This window comes from Pongo pygmaeus, chromosome X (assembly GCF_028885625.2).
Source record: "Pongo pygmaeus isolate AG05252 chromosome X, NHGRI_mPonPyg2-v2.0_pri, whole genome shotgun sequence".
Lineage (NCBI taxonomy): Eukaryota > Metazoa > Chordata > Mammalia > Primates > Hominidae > Pongo > Pongo pygmaeus.
The window spans coordinates 89,813,733-89,836,679 of NC_072396.2; the positions used below are offsets into that span (position 1 = coordinate 89,813,733).

Below are 22,947 nucleotides of genomic sequence, written 5' to 3' on the forward strand. Positions count from 1 at the left end.
CAGTTATAAATAGAAATGACATGCATATATGAATGTTTACATTTTGTTCATAAGAAGAAATTGGGAACAGCTTAATATGCAACAGTAGAGAAATAGCTAAATAAATCATGACATGTTCATCTGCATAAAAAAAAATACTATACTGCCAGTATTAGGGAGTTCTTGCATTGCTATACAGAAATATCTGAGGCTGGGTAATTTATAAGGAAAAGAGGTTTAGTTGGCTCAAGGTTCTGCAGACAGGACAAAAAGTGAGGTGCTAACATCCGCTTCTGGAAAGGGTCTTAGTTAGGAAGCTAACAATCATGGCAGAAGGTGAAGGGAAAGCAGGCACCACGCATGATGAGATTGGAAGCAAAAGAACAAGGGGGAGGTGCCACACATTTTTAAACAACCAGAACTCACGTGAACTGAGTGAGAACTAACTTATCATCAAGGGGATGGTGCTAAACCATTCACGAGGGATGCACTGCCATGATCCAAACATCTCCCACTAGGCCCCACCTACTAAACTAGGGTTTACATTTCAACATGAAATTTGGAGGGGACAAATATCCGAGCCATATCACAGCCCATTACAATCAATTGAAAAACGATTTTTGACATGTTAAAGTGTTGTTTAAAAAAAAAACAACAAGTACATCTTCTGTAAGAAAACTGCATGCAATCAAGCCAGCCCCATGGTGTAATGGTCAACACTCTGGACTCTGAAAATTGCATGCAATTACAAGCAAAGACCACTACCTCTCTACCAAATCTCCCATCTCCCACAGGTGGATGTAGACATATGGCAATCAAGCTAGCGATGAGTTTTGTAACTCCATAAAACTGTATGTGGATTATGACTAGTTTTTGTCCAGGAACTATGAGCAAAGATGATATATGCCACTCCAGGCCCAGGACTTAAAAGAACAAAGGTCTATCCACTCTCCATCTCCTCTCTGAAAGCTGGAACCTGGGCAAACCTGTGACCCATTTTAGACTGTGCTAACAAAGAAAACCCTAGGGGGTGGTAAAGAAAATGAGATAAAAGGAACCAGAGTGCTCATGGACTCTTCACATTTGTTTTAACCACAAAATATTTTCAGTTATTGTTTTCAAGCCATCGTGTCTGGGTCTTTTTATTACAGCTTCTTATTCTTTCATTCTAACTAATGTAGTACAACATAGAAAAATGCCATAACTGTTCCAAGATGGCCGAATAGGAACAGCTCTGGTCTGCGGCTCCCAGTGTGATCAACATAGAAGACAGGTGATTTCTGCATTTTCAACTGAGGTACCTGGTTCATCTCACTGAGATGGGTTGGACAGTGGGTGCAGCCCACGGAGGGCGAGCTAAACCAGGGCGGGGCGTCGCATCACCTGGGAAGCGCAAGGGGTCGGGGTATTTCCCTTTCCTAGCCAAGGGAGAACTGCCAGGAGGCAGCCTGGCTGGGGGAGGGGCGTCGCCACTGCTGAAGCACGAGTAGGTAAACAAAGTGGCCAGGAAGCTTGAAATGGGCGGAGCTGACTGCAGCTCAGCAAGGCCTACTGCCTCTAGACTCCAACTCTGTGGGAAGGGCTTAGCTGAACAAAAGGCAGCAGACCACTTCTGCAGACTTAAACGTCCCTGTCTGACAGCACTGAAGAGAGCAGTGGCTCTCCCAACATGGGGTTTGAGCTCTGAGAACGAACAGACTGCCTCCTTTAGTGGGTCCCTGACCCCCGTATAGCCTAACTGGGAGACACCTCCCAGTAGGGGCCGACAGACACCTCATATAGGCAGGTGCTCCTCTGGGACGAAGCTTACAGAGGAAGGACCAGGCAGCAATATTTGCTGTTCTACAATAATTGCTGTTCTACAGCATCCACTGGTGATACCCAGGCAAACAGGGTCTGGAGTGGACCTCCAGCAAACTCCAACAGACCTGCAGCTGAGGGACCTGACTGTTAGAAGGAAAACTGACAAACAGAAAGGAATAGCATCAACATCAACAAAAAGGACATCTACACCAAAACCCCATCTGTAGGTCACCAATATCTAAGACCAAAGGTAGATAAAACCACAAAGATGGAGAGAAAGCAGAGGAGAAAAGCTGAAAATTCTAAAAATAACAGTGCCTCTTCTCCTCCAAAGGATTGCAGCTCCTCACCAGCAACGGAACAAAGCTGGACGGAGAATGACTTTGACGAGCTGACAGAAGTAGGCTTCAGAAGGTCGGTAATAACAAACTTCTCCCAGCTAAAGGAGCATGTTCGAACCCATCGCAAAGAAGCTAAAAACCTTGAAAACAGGTTAGACGAATGGCTAACTAGAATAAACAGTGTAGAGAAGACCTTAAATGACCCGATGGAGCTGCAAACCATGACACGAGAATTTCATGACGCATGCACAAGCTTCAATAACCGATTTGATCAAATGGAAGAAAGGGTATCAGTGACTGAAGATCAAATTAATGAAATAAAGCGAGAAGACAAGGTTAGAGAAAAAAGAGTAAAAAGAAACGAACAAAGCCTCCAAGAAATATGGGGCTATGTGAAAAGACCAAATCTACGTTTGACTGCTGTATCTGAAAGTGATGGGGAGAATGGAAACAAGTTGGAAAACACTCTTGAGGATATTACCCAGGAGAACTTCCCCAACCTAGAAAGACAGGCCAACATTCAAATTCAGGAAATAGAGAGAACGCCACAAAGATAATCCTCAAGAAGAGCAACCCCAAGACATGTAATTGTCAGATTCACCAAGGTTGAAATGAAAGAAAAAATGTTAAGGGCAGCCAGAGAGAAAGGTCAAGTTACCCACAAAGGGAAGCCCATCAGACTAACAGCGGATCTCTCGGCAGAAACCTTACAAGCCAGAAGAGCATGGGGGCCGATAATCAACATTCTTAAACGAAAGAATTTTCAACCCAGAATTTCATATCCAGCCAAAGTAAGCTTCATAAGTGAAGGAGAAATAAAATCCTTTACAGACAAGCAAATGCTGAGAGATTTTGTCACCACCAGGCCTGCCTTACAAGAGCTCCTGAAAGAAGCACTAAACATGGAAAGAAACTACCGGTACCAGCCACTGCAAAAACATGCCAAATTGTAAAGACCATCGATACCATAAAGAAACTGCATCAATTAGCAGGCAAAATAACCAGCGAACATCATAATGACAGGATCAAATTCACACATAACAATATTAACCTTAAATGTAAATAGGCTAAATGACCCAATTAAAAGACACAGACTGGCAAATTGGATAGAGTCAAGACCCATCAGTGTGCTGTATTCAGAAGACCAATTTCACATGCAAAGACACACACAGACTCGAAATAAAAGGATGGAGGAAGATCTACCAAGCAAATGGAAAGCATAAAAAAAAGCAGGGGTTGCAATTCTAGTCTCTGATAAAACAGACTTTAAACCAACAAAGATCAAAAGAGACAAAGAAGGCCATTACATAACAGTAAAGGGATCAATTCAACAAGAAGAGCTAACTATCCTAAATATATATGCACCAAACACAGGGAGACCCAGATGTATAAAGCAAGTCCATAGAGACCTACAAAGAGACTTAGACTTCCACACAATAATAATGAGAGACTTTAACACCCCACTGTCAACATTAGGCAGATCAATGAGACAAAAGGTTAACAAGGATATCCAGGAATTGAACTGAGCTCTGCATCAAGGAGACCTAATAGACATTTAAAGAACTCTCCACCCAAAATCAACAGAATATACATTCTTCTCAGCACCACATCGCACTTATTCTAAAACTGACCACATAACTGGAAGTAAAGCACTCCTCAGCAAATGTAAAAGAACAGAAATCACAACAAACTGTCTCTCAGACCACAGTGCAATCAAACTAGAAATCAGGATTTAAAAACTCACTCAAAACTGCATAACCACATGGAAACTGAACAACTTGCTCCTGAATGACTACTGGGTACATAACGAAATGAAGGCAGAAACAAACATGTTCTTTGAAACCAATGAGAACAAAGACACAACATACCAGAATCTCTGGGACACATTCAAAGCAGTGTGCAGAGGGAAATTTATAGCACTAAATGCCCACAAGAGAAAGCAGGAAAGATCTAAAATTGACACCCTAACATCACAATTAAAAGAACTAGAGAAGCAAGAGCAAACACGTTCGAAAGCTAGCAGAAGGCAAGAAATAACTAAGATCAGAGCAGAACTGAAAGAGACAGACACACAAAAAACCCTTCAAAAAATCAATGAATCCAGGAGCTGGTTTTTTGAAAAGATCAACAAAATTTATAGACCGCTAGCAAGACTAATAAAGAAGAAGAGAGAAGAATCAAATAGACACAATAAAAACTGATAAAGGGGATATCACCACCGATCCCACAGAAATACAAACTACCTTCAGAGAATACTATAAACACCTCTACGCAAATAAATTAGAAAATCTAGAAGAAATGGATAAATTCCTCGACACATACATTCTCTCAGGACTAAACCAGGAAGAAGTTGAATCTCTGAATAGACCAATAACAGCCTCTGAAATTGAGGCAATAATTAATAGCCTACCAACCAAAAAAAGTCCAGGACCAGATGGATTCACAGCCGAATTCTACCAGAGGTACGAAGAGGAGCTGGTAGCAATCCTTCTGAAACTATTCCAATCAACAGAAAAAGAGGGAATCCTCCCTAACTCATTTTGTGAGGCCAACATCATCCTGATACCAAAGCCTGGCAGAGACACAACAAAAAAAGAGAATATTAAACCAATATCCCTGATGAACATCGATGAAAAATCCTCAATAAAATACTGGGAAACCGAATCCAGCAGCACATCAAAAAGCTTATCCGCCACGATCAGGTCGGCTTCATTCCTGGGATGCAAGACTGGTTCAACATACACAAATCAATAAACGTAATCCAGCATATAAACAGGACCAATGACAAAAACCACATGATTATCTCAATAGATGCAGAAAAGGCCTTTGACAAAATTTAACAGCCCTTCATGCTAAAAACTCTCAATAAACTAGGTATTGACGGAACGTATTTCAAAATAATAAGAGCTATTTATGACAAACCCACAGCCAGTGTCATACTGAACGGGCACAAACTGGAAGCATTCCCTTTGAAAACTGGCACAAGACAGAGATGCCCTCTCTCACCACTCCTATTCAACATAGTGTTGGAAGTTCTCGCCAGGGCAATCAGTCATATACGATTATATTGAGTCATACATCCAGAAAGTATTTACTGAGTACTACTATGTGCCAATCATCTCAGAGCAGACAAAGTGTACACTAACACAAGGCTTCCAACATTTCCTTCAAAGCAGCTCTCATGGCTTAAGGGAAAGCTTATGCTAGGGGAAGCCAGGAGAGAGCTTACAGTCATCCCATATAAACACAAAATGTTTAATTTTCATGGGTCATCCTAACAAAAAAATCTGGTATATTTTGCATCTTATTCCATTATATATCCATGTTTTAAATAATATTCTTAAATGTATTCTATTTAATTGAAAGTATCAACACAGATTTATGGTTTTGTGTGTGTGTGTGTGTGTGTGTGTGTGTATATATATATATGTAGATAGGTACACAATGTAGATATATATGCATGAATAGGTCAATATACATAAATATATTAACCAGCTCAGAGGACCTAGAAACAATAACGCCTAGTAGAAATGAGCACACCCATTGCTCAGATCTTGGTTTCTAAATATCACTCTCAAATACATAGAGGCAAGGCTCTTGTAGAAATACCTAATGTAAACCTCTTTCATAGAGGTAAGTAGTTGATTCTATAGCAAGAGCAAGAAAAATAACAAATGAACATGGAGCATCTTGTGGTATCAGAAAGTACTCAAACAATGATGGGACATTCAAAAGTACATAGGAATCAAAAGGAAAGAACTCAGAGTGACCAAAGCTAGAATAATTTGAGCAACAAACTAAACAATGGTAGTACTGGATTATAAACAGTAGAACAATATAAATATCCATGAGCCCATATTGATATAAATAAGTAAATAAATAAATGGGGCACAAGGCTCAGCTCTTCTTTATAAAATAATTGCAATAAATATATGAAGCTGAGAAAGGAAAAATTGAAAATCAGCATAGGAAAACACCACAGTGTATCATGGGGAAGATGATCTGAGACTATTAACAACTAAATGCAAGGTAGTATCCTGGACCAGATCCTGGAACAGAATAATATTTTTTTAAAAATCCATCAATAATAATAATTTTAAAGTCCATCAATGATAGACTGGATAAAGAAAATGTGGCACATACACACCATGGAATACTATGCAGCCATAAAAAGGACGAGTTCATTTCCTTTGCAGGGACATGGATGAAGCTGGAAACCATCATTCTCAGCAAACTATCGTAAGGACAGAAAACCGAACACTGCATGTTCTCACTCATAAGTGGGAGTTGAACAATGAGAACACATGGACACAGGGAGGGGAACATCACACACCGGGGCTTGTAGGGGGGTGGGGGGGGTGGGGGAGGCTGGGGGAGGGATAGCGTTACGAGAAATACCTAATGTAAATGATGAGTTGATGGGTGCAGCAAACCAACATGGCACATGTATACCTATGTAACAAACCTGCATGTTGCGCACATGTACCCTAGAACTTAAAGGATAATTAAAAAAAAAGAAAGAAAGAAAAAAAACTGGTGAAATTCAAATAAGGTCTGTAGTTAATAGTATTCCACCAATATTAATTCCTGAGTTTTTATAATTATACTATGGATATATAAGATATTAGCATTAGGGAAAGTAAAATTAAGTATATTCAAAAACTACCTGTACCAATTTCACAACTTTTCTGTAAGTCTAAACTCAGACCAATAAAAACTTTAATGTTTTCAATTTAATAAAATGTATATACCAGACAGATGCTCCAGTGTTTACCCTGTGGCTTTATATTCCACCACCACCCCACCAAGTGCCAGAATACGACTACAGTTTCTTAGAAGCATGCTTCTAGCCTATTCAAAAGCAGAACTTAATTGAGGAATATCCAAAAATATAAGGTAATGATGTTGTATTCTGTCTATAAATTATAATTAGTTTGAGTAATACAAATCATCAACAGCAAAGTTAGTGTGGTATATTTCAAAGAATGCTGGAATAGGAACAAGAACATCTTAGTTTTGGCACCAGTCCTGCTGTGATCTGTCCATTTGACACTGGATCCACCTCAACTTTCTCATCAACAGATGACTTCCATCTGAACTACCATAAATTTATAAATCTACAGACGATCAGCAAGGGATCAATGCTTCCCTTATACTAGGCAACTGTACTAGGCAATTGTAAATTACTACCAACAGCACAGTGGCTTGGCACATATACATATTCTTAAACTTTATTCATTTATCAAAGGTTTATTGAGGGATTGTTATATTCCAGGCACTCTTAGGCACTGAGGATATACAGACGTATAAGACATGATCCCCGATCTTTAAGAGTCTAATAGGGCCAAGAGATCTATAAACAATAATACAGTATGAAAAATGTTACATTACAAAAACATGCATGGTACTTGAAAGCACAAAGAGAAAAATTGATACTACTGGGATTATCAAATAAGCCTCACTAGAAAGCAGTATTTTAGATGGGTCCTGAAGGAGGAGAAAGAATTGTTCACGTACAATGGGGACCAGCATAAAAAAGGCATAAAGGTATGAGAGAATATATATTCAGACAGCAAGGTGCATGGTGTCATGCTGCTGAAGCATGACTGTAGAGGGAGGGGAAATTTTCCTGAGAATCATATGTAACTGTAAACTTGGAGCACAAGTAAATATAGTGCTCTAATTTATACCACTCACATACAACAGGAACCCTCAATTCTAGAAATAAACATAAACATTGCTTTGGCCCAAGGTGGTAGACAATGGCTCCCCAAAGATGCTCAAGTCCTAATACCCAGAAGCTATGAATATATTATCTTATATGGCAAAAAGGATTTTGTTAATGCAATTAAGGATCTTCACATGGGAAGATTATCCTGGATTATCCAGGTAGGCCCTAATGTAATCACAAAGTTCCTTAAAATGGGGAGGTAAAAAATTCAAAGGCAGAAGAAGGAGATGGAATGAGAAGCAGAGTCTGAAGTGATGCACTCTGAAGTTGGAGGAAGGGCCATGAGCCAAAGGATTCAGGTGACCTCTAGAAACTGGAAAAGATAAGGAAACCGATTTTCCCCTGGAACCTCCAAAACTAACGCAGTACTGCCTACACCTTGACTTCGTCCCCGTAAGACTCATTTTGAACTTCTGACCTACAGAACTGTAAAAGAATAAGTCTGTATTGGTTTTAGCCACTACAATTGTAGTAATTTGTAACAGCAGTAATAGGAAACTAAGACCACTAGTAATAGCAGTAAGTGATGAGGCAAAAGAAAACGCAAAACCACTCAGCAGAAACATAGAGATCCTCCAGGCAAAGTGCCACTTAAGAGAAATTCAAAATTCAACATTTCAGGGGGAAAAGGAAGGAAAAATACTGACCCTAAAGCTGGGGAGAAAATAGCAAATCATATTAAACCCTCCAAAAACATTGTATGTAAGGAAAGTGAAAATCACCTGGTGGCAATTGAACAGGTCCCGGAGACAAAAACTCCTTATCTGAGGAATTTAAAAGGGAGCAAAGACCACCTGGTGGCCATCAAACAGGCCATTTGGAGGATAAACTCCTTATCTAGGGAATTTAGAAATAATTAAACTTCCCTGGTATATAAAGTTGACATCTGATTCCAGGCCTCTTTCAACTTTTATAAGTAACTAAAATTTCTATACATCTCTGGAATGCCATGTTGAAACTCATTTTACAACCCTAAGCTCCCACTTTAAGGTCCATAAATACCCCTAAGGAAAAAGCCACGGCTGAATGCTCAGTCCTCTCACTGAGGCACCCCGCTGAAACCTTTTGCAGAGTTCTTCCTAATAAACTTTCCTTTTTCAAACCTATACTGTTGTTGGCAAATTCTTTTTACCAACCCAGAAGTTGACCACTTCCCACTGCCGGGGCTCTGAAACCTTACCTGGCAATATAATAGAAATATGTGAAAGAGGCTACTGATAGTGGCAGGAGGCAGACAAAGGCCTAGGCAGACAGCGGCAGGTCCGCAGTGAAACCTCACCTCCAAGCTGAAGACAGTTTAAAGCCTGAAAGCCAAGCTAGAAGTCAAATCCACAGATCGGATTGAAAACCTGTCTTCCTGTCTGGCGTGCTTTCCTCTGACTGATCCCCACCCGTCACCTATTTCACTTATATCTACCCTTTCCTAATTGCTTTTCTACACTGCTATGCCCAACTTTGAGTGGTGCCTTTGCTTTAGCCTTTCTTTGCATACTCAGCAATCAGCACACAATCCCCTATTCAGAGCCCATAAAAAACCCTGGACGCAGCCATACTGAGAGAGACAGAAACCACCCGGAGTCCCCTCTCCTCTTCCATCGCTCAATAAAATTCTTCTCTGCCCATCCAGACCCTTCTAATTGTCAGTGTATCCTCATTCTTCCTGAACGTGGGAAAAGAGCTCAGGGAACCACCAAACTCGAGTACAATCTACAACACAGGCAGGCTGAGTGGGCGGGTCACCTCCAGTGGAAGGCCCAGGACCAGGTGAGGTCCAGGCAGTGGGGATGTTGCTGGCTGTGGAGGTCCCTGGTTGGCAAAGTGGCCAAGAAAAATCCTGCGTCACTATAAAACAAGTATGCTTTACATGTTTTAAAACAATGAAATAGGCCAGGGACGGTGGCTCACGCCTGTAATCCCAGCAATTTGGGTGGCCGAGACGGGCGGATTATGAGGTCAGGAGGTTGAGACCATCCTGGCCAAGATGTTTTGAAACCCTGTCTCTACTAAAAATACAAAAATTAGCTAGGCATGGTGGCACGTGCCTGTAGTCCCAGCTACTTGGGAGGCTGAGGCAGGAGAACTGCTTGAACCCGGGAGGCAGAGGTTGCAGTGAGCCGAGATTGTGCCACTGCACTCCAGCCTGGCAATGGAACGAGACTTTGTCTCAAAAAAAAAAGAAAAGAAAAACAATGTAATAAATTGAAACACAAAGAACATGACAGCTTTAAAAAACATAACCAAACAGAACTTCTAAAAGCCATTGAGATAAAAATGATAGCTAAGTTAAAATCAGACACATCTTAAGGGAGAATTGAAGAACCGGCAAAGAGGTCTGCAAACAATGTTTATAAAGGGCCAGACAGTAAATATTTTAGGCTTTGCAGGCCACACGGCCTCTGTTGCAGTTACTTAATTCTGCCTTTGTAGTGTGAAACCTGCCATAGTTAATGTGTAAATATGCGTTCCAATAAGATTTTACTTACAAAACCAAGTGGCCAGTGGGCCATAGTTTGCAAACTCAAAACCAGAAGATAAAGCTGAGGAAATTACTCAGAATACAGCATCAAAAATAAAAAGACAAGAAATGGGAAAGAGATGTTATGAGGAATAAAAGAATGAGAAGATCCAATATATTTCTAAGAATTTCCAAAAGGAAGAATAAGAGACAGGCAACATTAAAAAAAATATATCGGCACTTTCCTACTAATCAAAGGCATAAAATATCTGATTTCAAGTGGCAAAACAAGTCCTGAGCAGGATAAATAAAAACAAAGCCCAAACCTAGACAGCTAAGAGCAAGACTGCCTGACTATAAACACAAACAAGAGAATGTTAAAGTTATTAGAAGGAAAAGAGAATTCATCTACAAAAGAATGACAGACTAACAGCAGACTTCTCAAGAGCAATAAAAGAAGCCAGAGGACAAAATGCTGATGGAAAACACTATGAATTACAGAACTAACTAAACTGTAATTTGAGACTGAAGGTGAAATCAAGACACTGCCAGGACCAGGCGAGGCCCAGGCAGTGGGGGTATTCCCGGCTGTGGAGGTCCCTGGTTGGCAAAGTGGCCAAGAAAAATCCTGCGTCACTATAAAACAAGTATGCTTTACATGTTTTAAACAATGAAATAGGCCAGGCGCGGTGGCTCACACCTGTAATCCCAGCACTTTGTGTGGCCAAGAGGGGCGGATCACAAAGACAGAGTGTGAAACAACAGACTCAGGGTGAAAGAACTTCAGGAAGCAGGACATTAGTGCCAGAATGAAGAGCAAGCAAAGAAACTGGTACGAAAAGGCAAATCTAGATAAGCATTGACTTACAAAATCAAACATAATAACAATAAGGATTAAAAGAGGTATAAAGTCAAAGTGTCACCAAAATGCTACATAACAAAAAACATGAGAAGGGTGGGCCTTGCATTGCTTGAGAAAACACTTTGATTAGCTTAGAAGTTTAGTTTCAATATATACATGAAAAAGTTTTTTTTTGTTTTATTCTAAAGGAATAGAAACTTCTTCATGTATCACTCTGATGTGGTTTGACAGTGCCCCCACTCAAATCTCATCTTGAATTCCTGTGTGTTGTGGGAAGGACCCGGTGGGAGGTAAGTGAATCATGGGGGCAGGTTTTACCCGTGCTGTACTTGTGATAGTGAATAAGTCTCACAAGATCTGATGGTTTTATCAGGGGTTTCCACTTTTGTATCTTCCTCATTTTCTCTTGCTGCTGCCATGTAAGAAGTGCCTTTCACCTCCCACCATGATTTTGAGGCCTCCCCAGCCATGTGGAACTGTAAGTCCAATTAAACATCTTTTTCATCTCAATCTCGGATATGACTTTATCAGTAGCATGAAAATAGACCGATACAGTAAATTGGTACCAGTAGAGTGGGGCGTTGCTGAAAGATACTCGAAAATGTGGAAGTGACTTTGGAACAGGGTAACAGGCAGAGGTTGGAACAGTCTGGAGGGCTCAGAAGAAGACAGGAAAATGTGGGAAAGTTTGGAACTCTTAAGAGACTTGTTGAATGACTTTGATCAAAAGCCTGATAGTGATATGGACAATAAGGTCTGGGCGGAGTTGGTCTCAGATGGAGATGAGGAACTTGTTGGGAACTGGAACAAAAGTGATTCTTGTTATGTTTTAGCAAAGAGACTGGTGGCATTTTGCCCATGCCCTAGAGATCTGTGGAACTTTGAACTTGAGAAACATGATTTAGGGTATCTGGAAGAAGAAATGTCTAAGCGGCAAAGCATTCAGGAGGTGACTTGGGGCTGGGTGGGGTGGCTCACACCTGTAATCCCAGCACTTTGGGAGGCCAAGGCAGGTGGATCACCTCAGGTCAGGAGTTTGAGACCAGCCTGGCCAACATGGTGAAACCCCATCTCTACTGAAAATACAAAAATTAGCCAGGCATGGTGGCGGGCACCTGTAATCCTATCTACTCAGGAGGCTGAGGCACAAGAATCACTTGAACCCGAGAGGCAGAGTTTGCAGTGAGCTGAGATCGCACCACTGCACTCTGGCCTAGGAGACACAGTGAGCCTTTGTCTCAAAAAATAAAAATTAAAAAAAAGGTGACTCACGTGCCGTTAAAGGCATTCAGTTTTATAAGGGAAGCAGGGCATAAAAGTTCAGAAAATTTGCAGCCTGACAATGTGATAGAAAAAAAAAAAATTCTGAAGAAAAACTCAAGTCAGCTGCAGAAATTTGCATAAGTAACTAGGAGCCCAATGTTAATCCCCAAGACAATGGGGAAAATGTTTCCAGGGCATGTAGGAAGTCTTCACAGCAGCCCCACCCATCACAGGCCTGCAGGCCAAGGAGAAAATGGTTTCTTGGGCCAAGCCGGGGATCCCCCAGCTGTATGCAGCCTAGGGGCTTGGTGCCCTGAGCCCCAGCAGCTCCAGCCTTGGCTGAAAGGGGACAATGTAAAGCTCAGGCCGTGGCTTCACAGGGTGCAAGCCCAAAGCCTTGGCAGCTTCCATGTGTTGCTGAGCCTGCAAGTGTACAGAAGTCAAAAATTGGGGTTTAGGAACCTCCACCTATATTTCAGAGGATGTATGGAAATGCCGGGATACCCAGAGAGAAGTTTTCTGCAGGGGCGGGGTGCTCATGGAGAACCTCTGCTAGGACAGTGCAGTGGGGAAATTTGGGGTCAGAGCCCCCACACAGAGTCCCTACTGGCGTACTGCCTAGTGGAGCTGTGAGAAGAGGGCCACTGTCCTCCAGACCCTAGAATGGTAGATCCACTGACAGCTTGCACGTTCACCTGGAAAAGCTGCAGACACTCAACACCAGCTGGTAAAAGCAGCCAGGAGGGAGGCTGTACCCTGCAGAGTTACAGGGTCAGAGCTGCCCAAGACCATGGGAACCCACCTCTTGCATCAGGGTGACCTGGATGTGAGACCTGGAGTCAAAGGAGATCATTCTGGAGCTTTAAAATTTGACTGCTCCACTAGATTTCGGACTTGCATGGGCCCTATAGCCATTTTGCTATGGCACATTTCTCCCATTTAGAATGGCTTTATTTACACAATACCTGTACCCCTATTGTATCTAGGAAGTAACTAGCTTGCTTTTGATTTTACAGGCTCATAGGTAGAAGGGACTTGCCTTGTCTCAATGAGACTTTGGACTGTGGACTTTTGGATTAATGCTGAAATGAGTTAAGACTTTGGGAGACTGTTGGGAAGGCATGACTGCTTTTGAAATGGGAGGACATGAGATTTGGAGGGGCCAAGGGCGGAATGATATGGTTTGGCTCTGTGTCCCCACCCAAATCTCATCTTGAATTGTACTCCCATAATTCCTATATGTTGTGGGAGGGACCCAGTGGGAGACAATTTGAATTATGGGGATGGTTTCCCCCATACTGTTCTCATGGTAGTGAATAAGTCTCACGAGATTTGATGGTTTTATCAGGGGTTTCCACTTTTGCATCTTCCTCATTTTCTCTTGCTGCCACCATATAAGAAGTGTCTTTTGCCTCACGCCATGATTCTGAGGCTTCCCCCGCCATGTGGAACTGTAAGTCCAATTAAACCTCTTTTTCTTCCCAGTCTCAGGTATGTCTTTATCAGCAGTGTGAAAACAGACTAATACAACAAGGAAACCTAATGTCATTACATTAACATCACACAAAATAGTCTTTAAAGAAAAAAGCTACGAAAAAGCTAGAAAAAAGAAAAAATCTAGGCAAATGGAGTAATTACACAAGGATATCACAATTCTAAACCTGTATGCCCCTATCTATACTCAGAATATATAAAGCAAAAATTGGAATTGCAAGGAAAAATAAGAATTCCACAATCAGGATAGGAGATTTTAATATACTCCTCAATTAATAGATAACATACATTTCAAACAATAACATTAACAAATTTAATCTAACATATAAAGCTCCAACAATTAGAAAAAACACAACAAGCCACATGAAGCCATATACTTCCAAACCATGAAGCAATTCTAAAAAATGCCAAATAATTGATGTCATGCAGAGCTCATTCTCTGACAATAGTGTAATTAAATTGGAAACCAATTATCAAAAGAAAAACTAAAGTTAAAAATGTATTTGGTTAGAAGGCATAAAGAACTCAAAACCCAACAGTAAAACAAACAATCCAATTAGAAAATAGTCAAAATACATGAAGACATTTTATCATAGAAGATATACAGATGGCAAATAAGCACATGAAAAATGTTCAAGATCATTAGCCATTAAGAAAATGTGGATTAAAATAAGGAGATATCACTACACACCTATCAGAATTACCAAAAATACAAAAAAAGGTGACAACACCAAATTCTGGCAAAGATGCAGAGGAATTGGATCACTCATACACTGTTAATAAGAAATAGTATAGGAACTCTGCAAAATAGTTTGGCAATTTCTTAAAAAGCTAAATATATATAATTACCATACGACCCAGCAATTGTACTCCTAGAAATTTATCCCAGAGAAATAAAAACTTACGTTCACGCACACCAAAACAACTATATAAATGATCCCATAGCAATTTTATCTGTAATAGCCAAAAAATAGAATCACTCCAGGTACCCTTCAACAGAGGAATGCTTATACAAACTGTGATACATACATAATATGAAATACCACTCAGCAATAAAAACAAATGAACTACTGATACATGCAACAACCTGGATGGATCTCTGGGGAAATAGGCTGAGTGAAAAAGGCCAATGCCAAAAGTTTACAAACTGTACAGTTCTATACATGAAATGACAAAATAATAGAGATGAAAACAGATTAGTGGTCACTGGGGTTAGGAACTGAAGGCAGGGGAGTGGCAGAGGAGGGAGGTAGATACAGTTATAAAAAGGCAACATGAGAGATCCTTGGTGTTAACTGCTCACTATCTTATAATTTTTCTATACCAAATCTAACATACACATTATAAATACATATTTTTCTGTAACTTACTGCTCTGGAGAATGTATAAAAGGTAACAGTAGCTGCTTCTGGGAGGTGGGACCTACATATATATATATATTATATATATGACCTATATATATAATATATATATAGGTTTCTATACTTGCCTGTTTTGTGTTTCACTATATGCATTTTCAGGATGATTCTATTCACTTCTTAGGTTTTAACAGCCATTTATTCACAAATAATGCCCAAATCTCTTCAGCTCTAGATCTTCCACTCAGGCTCCTTATACACATACCCACATACACAAACACATACACATCCCTAGATGAATGGATCTCTTCACCAAGGTATGTCACTGGTACCTCAAACTCAACATCTTCAATTCTGAACACATTATCTTCCCTTCCCCAGTTCTATCCTTAAGTCTGAACATTCTCTTGAATTCCTCGCGTAAGTAAATGAAATTGTCACCACCATCCACCAAATGGCTCAAACCAGAATCTTTGGTGTCATCTGTAATTCCTTCCACTCCCTCACCTACTTTATCTGATCCACCACCAAAAATTCTTGCTATAACCTCAAATCCTTCTACCTTTTATTCATTCTGATTGCCAATAGCTTATTCAGTTCATCATCCGTAAACCAGACCATTGCAAACAGCCACCTAGCAAGTCTGCCTAGCTTTCTCCAACCAACTCTCTACTGTATAGTACTAAAACACACATCTGATCATTTAATTCCTCTGCTTAAGAGCATTTAATAGCTCTTTAATATCTATAAGATAAAGTAACTCTTTGACCTGAGCCCTACCTTTGTACCCTCAACTTTCCACCCCAACCTGTACTTAATTGTATATTCTCTGCACCTGTCATACTCAACTACGTGTAGTTTCCCAAACTCGTCATTCTCTTTCATCTCTCAAGCCTTTGTACATGTTGCTCCATCTGTCCAAAATGTTATTCCCAGCTCCAACCCCTACTAGTACATCTCATCCGATGAAATCCTACCTGTCCTTAGAACCTGAGATAAGGTACCTACTCATATGGGAAGCCCTCTCACTGAGTTAGTTGTCCCCCTATAGCACCTTATATATACCTCCATCAAATAGCATAGCATGTGTGTCTATTTCCTTACTTCCCTTACTAGATTGTGAGTCAGTGTATTTTTATTTATCTTTGCATTCTTAACATCTAGCACAATTCCTTGCACAAAGATTCTCAATAAAAATGAATGAATAGTGATAGTGTAAAAACTTGATGACACTAAAAGTCAAGGTTACTGACTGCATACTTTAATTTTTAGCCACAGATTACATCTCTAACAGCTATTTATCCAAAATGTGTGTGACATAAAGATTATACGTCACCAAACTAACCATTAACAAAAAAAAATCATACACACAAATATGTATTAGTACTTATCCATCCATCAAATATCTAATGTATACCAGCAACTGTGCTAGGTGCTGGAGATACAAAGATGAATAAGACCTATGATGTAAGAGCTTAAAGGGTAGTGGGGAAGACAGGGAAGTGAATGATTAAGAGTATGATAAATGCCATGGCACTCTTATACAGTGTTATAAAAACCTGGGCAGAGTTGTGACACATATCCAGTGGGGTTTAAGGAAGTGGGACTTCCCTGAGGAGGTGGTATGTAAGCTAAACATTGAAAGACAAATAGAAGTTAGCCAGGCTGAGGGGTAGAGACAGGCAATCCAGGCTGAGGGGATACCTATGCAAATCCCAGACAAAAAGTGAGAAGATGGAGTAAAGACTACAGTATGTTCAGCTATTGCAAATTTCAGCATTGCTGGTGTCTACACCTAAAGATTGAAGTGGCAAGAGATGAGGCTGAAGGTGTAAGCAAGGCCAACAAACTCAAGTGCAAGCTCAACAAACAATAACTTTTACTATCATTCTACCTTTGAGAAATGAGAAGCAAGTATTTTATTTTTAATTTTAGGTTAAATAAGGTCATGAAAAATATATCTGAATTAATATTTTAGAGCATACTGTCTCAGTACCTGGGCTTTCAAGGTAGCAGATTTTCTTTTTTTTTTTTTTTTTTTTTTTGAGACAGTCTTTCTCTGTCGCCCAGGTTGTAGTGCAGTAGCACAATCTCGGCTCACTGCAACCTCCACCACCGGACCAAGTTCAAGCAATTCTCCTGCCTCAGCCTCCCAAGAAGCTGGGATTACAAGCATGCACCACCAAGCCCAGCTAAGTTTTGTATTTTTAGTAGAGATGGAGTTTCACCATGTTGGCCAGGCTGGTCTCAAACTCCTGACTTCCTGACCTCAAGTGATCCGCCCACCTCAGCCTCCCAAAGTGCTGGGTTACAGGCATGAGCCACCACACCTGGCCCAAGGTAGCAGATTTTCTGACATGTAAATCCATGATATGTCAAAAAGACTGAACTGAGAGATTAACACAAGCAGTCGTGCATACAATAGTGAAATAGTAAAAGCAAATTACAAAGGTAGGACGTGTATGAAAACTGAATCCAATTTAGAAATTCCAACCAGTTGCTCCCAAATCTTAGCTATTATAACAGAGTATGCTTTCAAAATGAATTTAGAACAGGTTAAAAGAAGATGAACTCATGCTACTTTTTGGATTCCTACATATTTACAATGAGATAACCTATGGGAAGACACTATAAGCTATGACAAATCTAATTTTTTTATATTGTAGCATTCTGAAAAATATTGTAGTTAATATCTAACAGAAAATAAAAAGTGTGTTTCTTCTTTCTATTCCTATCCAATGAAGAATTAAAGTGCCAAGATATAATAGTCAAAAGCACTTAATAGAAAGGTGGGAGATTAGGGGTTTGTTGTGGGCGGATATAGAAATGGAGAGATTTAACCCATGCTTTATCTTAAACTTGAGTTTTCCATCAACCTCCTGTTTATCATCACATTTAAGAAAGAAAGGGAAAACATCATTGTAGATATTTTTCCTAGTTAAGACTTTCTAAGTTTAATTTTGATGAAGTTTAAGAAAATAATACTCAAAATCTATTGGCTGACTTTTACAACCATCGAATATGAAGCCTAAAATACAATAGCATATATAGGTTGTATATACCCACACACATATGTAGGAAAAGGGGCAGGCATGAGGTTTCCAAGCCTCTTGGAGAATTACTTGTTATTTTAAACAAAATCACTCATGAGAAAAATAAAATGATGCATTTGGTTTATTCTCAAAGGAAAGATCACTATTTCACAGAATAGTAAAACTTGTATGCTATATATTTCACATATTAGTGGTTAAAATTAAACAACTCCAATCTTTTTTCTAACTTAAGTTTATGTATGATATACACATACATGTACATATGTACAGACATATATGTGTTTATGTAAATTTTAATCTTGTATAGAGATATTTAGAAAGTATTAAATGCTATCGTTGATAAACTCACGAATCAACATGCAGAACTCTCCGGCCACTTCTTGAACATGCAGCTGCAGTGATGGATTCAGGCAAACCTACAAAAACACACACCTGTATCATTTAGAATGTAGAAATATATATATTTTACATAAAATGTTCAATTCATGCCATTGCTGTATAAAACAGTTTAACCAAAGAGACCCATCCTTGCTTGTATTCAGAATTATGAAGTTTATATTAATTATACTGTAAGATGTTTCTTAAACATATACCACTCATACTGAAAATTTTATTATGTGGAAGACATTTTTTTTTTTTTTTTGAGACGGAGTCTCACTCTGTCACCAGGCTGGAGTGCAGTGGCGCGATCTCGGCTCACTGCAACCTCCGACTCCCTGGTTCAAGTGATTCTCCTGCCTCAGCCTCCCAAGTAGCTGGGATTACAGGCATGCGCCGCACACCCAGCTAATTTTTGTATTTTTGGTAGAGACAGGGTTTCACCATGTTGGCCAGGATGGTCTCAATCTCCTGACCTTGTGATCCACCCACCTCGGCCTCCCAAAGTGCTGGGATTATAGGCATGAGCCACCGCGCCCAGCCAGAGATTTTTTTTAAAAAGCAGTTCTGCTTAATTTGGCAAGAAAAAATAATTTTTAAAAGTACTTACAATCTTTTTGTATGTAAATTACCATCAATGAGCAACTGTAACTACTATATATTGTTCAGTTAAAAACCATGTTCACACACTAGCTCATCTGAGTCTCCCAATTGCACTGAGAGATAACCATATGCATATGCATTTTAGAGAAGAAGAAAAAGAACTGGGACATGAATATCTTAACTTTCTGCCCAATGCTTAAAACAAAAAAAAAAAAAGATCTAGAGTTGAAATTTAAACCCAGATATAACTCCAAAGCCACAATGCCTCTGAGGGGGAATGGCACACATTTTTTAGCTTAAGAAATATGTCAGCTAGTTTAGAAAGGGGCCGCTTACAAGATACATTATTTTGCTTTTGACCAATATAGCAGTATAAAGACAAAACATTACTGCTTTGGAATCAAACTTAATCATACCATAAAGCTGATTATCATAAAAAGACATATATATATTACTTCTACCAGCACCAACAAAAAATTAAAAATTGCCAAAGATAATGATGTTTTATGATTTTAAAAATTCAAGTTTTCTATTTGATAGTTAATACCTTGTAAGTTCCAGACTCTTCAAAAATTTTTGTCATATGATCTACCATGTTGATAGAAGCTAGTATTTTTTATATTAGCTATAAAAATAAAGCATGCTTTAAAAGTTTAGTGCAATTCTATAGTGCTACTATGAACTTCTTCACCATGATGAAACATCCTGATCCTCTCGTGTTTTTACTTAGTGGAAAAAAAAACAGCACCAGTCTTTTGGCAAGGGTTTAAACTACACACTAAGCATCAAGGATTTCAAGAAAGGGGAAAGTCATCTTCTGTATATAAAAAGCAATATGCATATGGAAACAATTGATATAGTCAATCTCTAGCTAAAATCCATATTAAACACTAGCTCCAGCCTGCCTTCACAGAGGAACTAGTTTTCCAGTGTTGAACATTTTGTGGGCATATAATGCTTGGTTCAAAACAAAAGAAGTTCTAACAAATGTACTGAAAATAACCATTAAATATCAATCATTGAAAACAAGCCATCATAAAGTTCCAAGCTTAACTTTAGATATAATTCAAGTAAACAAAATAAGAATTTCTGGAGTAGAGAGAAAAGGAGAAAGTTTTAAATAGCTAAATGCAGTTTTTAAGTTAAAACCCTTATTGAACTCTCAAGACCATCTGAACTTTTTGCTACACTTAAAGAAATAACGTTCCTTTTTAGTGAAATGCAGTCATTATGGTACTTTAAAAGCTGATAAGCAGCTTAGTTAAAAGGATAATGGCAAAGAAATACTCAGGAAGCAGAATTAGTATGTTAAAGATTAATGCTGTTATGTGTAATAATCACAGCATTAATAACAATGCCACCAAATATTAGTATAGGGTTTTATCCTTCAAACTGTATTTTCACATACATCATCTTATTTATTCCTCATTATAATCCTAGGAGGCAAGCAGTATTATCTATGTGAGGAAATAGGTTAAGAAAGGTTAAATAACTTGCCAAATACCAAGTAATTTGGTAATTCCATACTCCCAATTCAAATTACCATGATAATTCACTATCTCCAACTTGGATGCAAGTTTGAAAATGAAGATTTAAGGACAACACAGCAACAAAATGAAACAGGCATGGTCTCAATCAGACAGACTTAGACTTGAATCTTGGTTTTGCTACTCACCTAGCTGCACAACCTCAGATAAGTCACTTGACTTCTCTGAGCCTTTGTTTCCTCATCTATCAATGAGAATATCATGATCTACCTCATAGAATTCAGTCCTGTTATTAGCAAGGGTACTTGCCCTATGAACACTATCTACTCTCACTATCCTTCAGAATGATACTTTAGAAGCATTATTTCCATCTAACACTACCCCAAACATACACCTATTTTCACCAGATGCCAACTCCAATGGTGAACAATAATAAAACTACTCGCCTCCATTTGGCCCAAAAATAACTGTTACTTAGGGTAGGCAGTTATACACGTGGTTATTTCCATGGCTGTGATCAACAATGTCAGAAGTCAAATCTCTGCTATTAAAGCAAAGCCAAGAATGGATTTCAATACTGAACATGATTTGAGTCCAAATTACATAAAGCCAAAATGACTATCATTTGTGTTTTTTCTTAATACTTCCATCCAAACATTCCCATAAGTGTGAAATTCATAAGCTGTTCTAATGTTAAATGGCAAGGGCCTATTATCTTCATGCTTAGAATGACTAAAATAGCAAACTAATAATACAGTTAACAATGTCTTCTTGGCCAAGATTTCGTATTTCTTCCCACCCATTCAATAAACAGAATTTCCAGGATACAGGAGGCATGTAGTAGGTTCTCTATAGATATTTGCTGAAGAAAAGAAAAAGAGAAAAAGAAAATGGGGAAAGGGGAGAGGAAGGGAGAGAGAAAACAAACTGTGCTAGGTAGTGAGAGGTTGCCATACGTTTTTTGCAAGATAATCCCTAGCCTGTTAGAGCTCAGAGTCTATGTAACAAGAATTTAAAGAGATTAAAATAATAAGTGTATTTAAAACTGTCATAGAAACACAATGGAAAGAAACATTCCCTCTGTAGAGAAGGTCATGGAAAGCTCCAAAGAACAGGAGAAATTAGCTGGGTCTTTCAGGGTCTCTAACAACCCTAACTGAGGAGTGCAGAAGTTGGAAAAAGGAAAGTGGAAAGGAGCATTCCTGGCAAAGTTCAAGGAAGGGAGAACCAAAAAGTGATGCTTTAAAAAAAGTGTTTGGACTGGCCTACTTCACTTAGCATGAAGTTTTCAAGGATTATCCATGTTGCAGCATGGATCAGTACTTCATTACTTTTTTTTATAACCAAGTAATATTCCCTTATATGGATATACCACATTTCTCTATCCATTCTTCTGTCGATGGACATTTAGGCTGTTTTCACATGTTACCCATTGTGAACATTGCTGCAACAAACATAAAGCCAGTCACAGAAGGACAAATGCTGCATGATTCCACCTATATGAGGTATTTAAAAATAGGCAAATTTACAGAATCAAAAAGTGGAATGGTGGTTGCCATGGGTTTGGGGGAGAGGGAAATGGGGAGTTGCTAATCAACTAGCATGAAGTATCAGTTATGAAAGAAGAATAATTTCTAAAGAACTGCTCTACAACATTGTACCTATAGTTAACAACACTGTATTGTACACTTAAAAATGTGTTAAGAGCAGAGATCTCATGTCAAGTCTTCTTACCAACATAAAACAAAATTTTTAAAAATTTCCAGAGGTGGAAGCCAAATTATAGTATCTGAACTTGAACCTCTGAGGAATAGGGAGTCTTGAAAGGACTTTAGCCAGATCATGGTCAAATCAGGGTTTCAAAAAATAAAAATAAAAACTGTAGTCAAAGCAAGGAGGATAAACTTGTATAAAACTGGAGCTTTATGCTTCATGGTTTTTAAAAATTATTTAGGGCTGGGCACGGTGGCTCACACCTGTAATCCCAGCACTTTGGGAGGCCGAGGTGGGCAGATCATCTGAGGTCGGGAGTTCGAGACCAGCCTGACCAACATGGAGAAACCCCATCTCTACTAAAAATGCAAAATTAGCCAGGCGTGGTGGCGCGTGCCCATAATCCCAGCTACTCGGGAGGCTGAGG

General features: G+C 39.2%; 1 protein-coding gene across 5 annotated transcripts in view; it reads right to left on the reverse strand.

Moving 5' to 3' along the window:
* The window catches only part of CHM (CHM Rab escort protein), a 181,126-nt gene that overhangs the window by 141,824 nt on the left and 16,355 nt on the right, over positions 1-22,947 (reverse strand). For all 5 annotated transcript variants that reach the window (XM_054470660.2, XM_063660582.1, XM_063660583.1 and 2 more), the window contains one exon: positions 18,689-18,755. In XM_054470660.2, the coding sequence (XP_054326635.1) occupies positions 18,689-18,755 (67 nt within the window). The remainder of the gene's footprint in view (positions 1-18,688; positions 18,756-22,947) is intronic.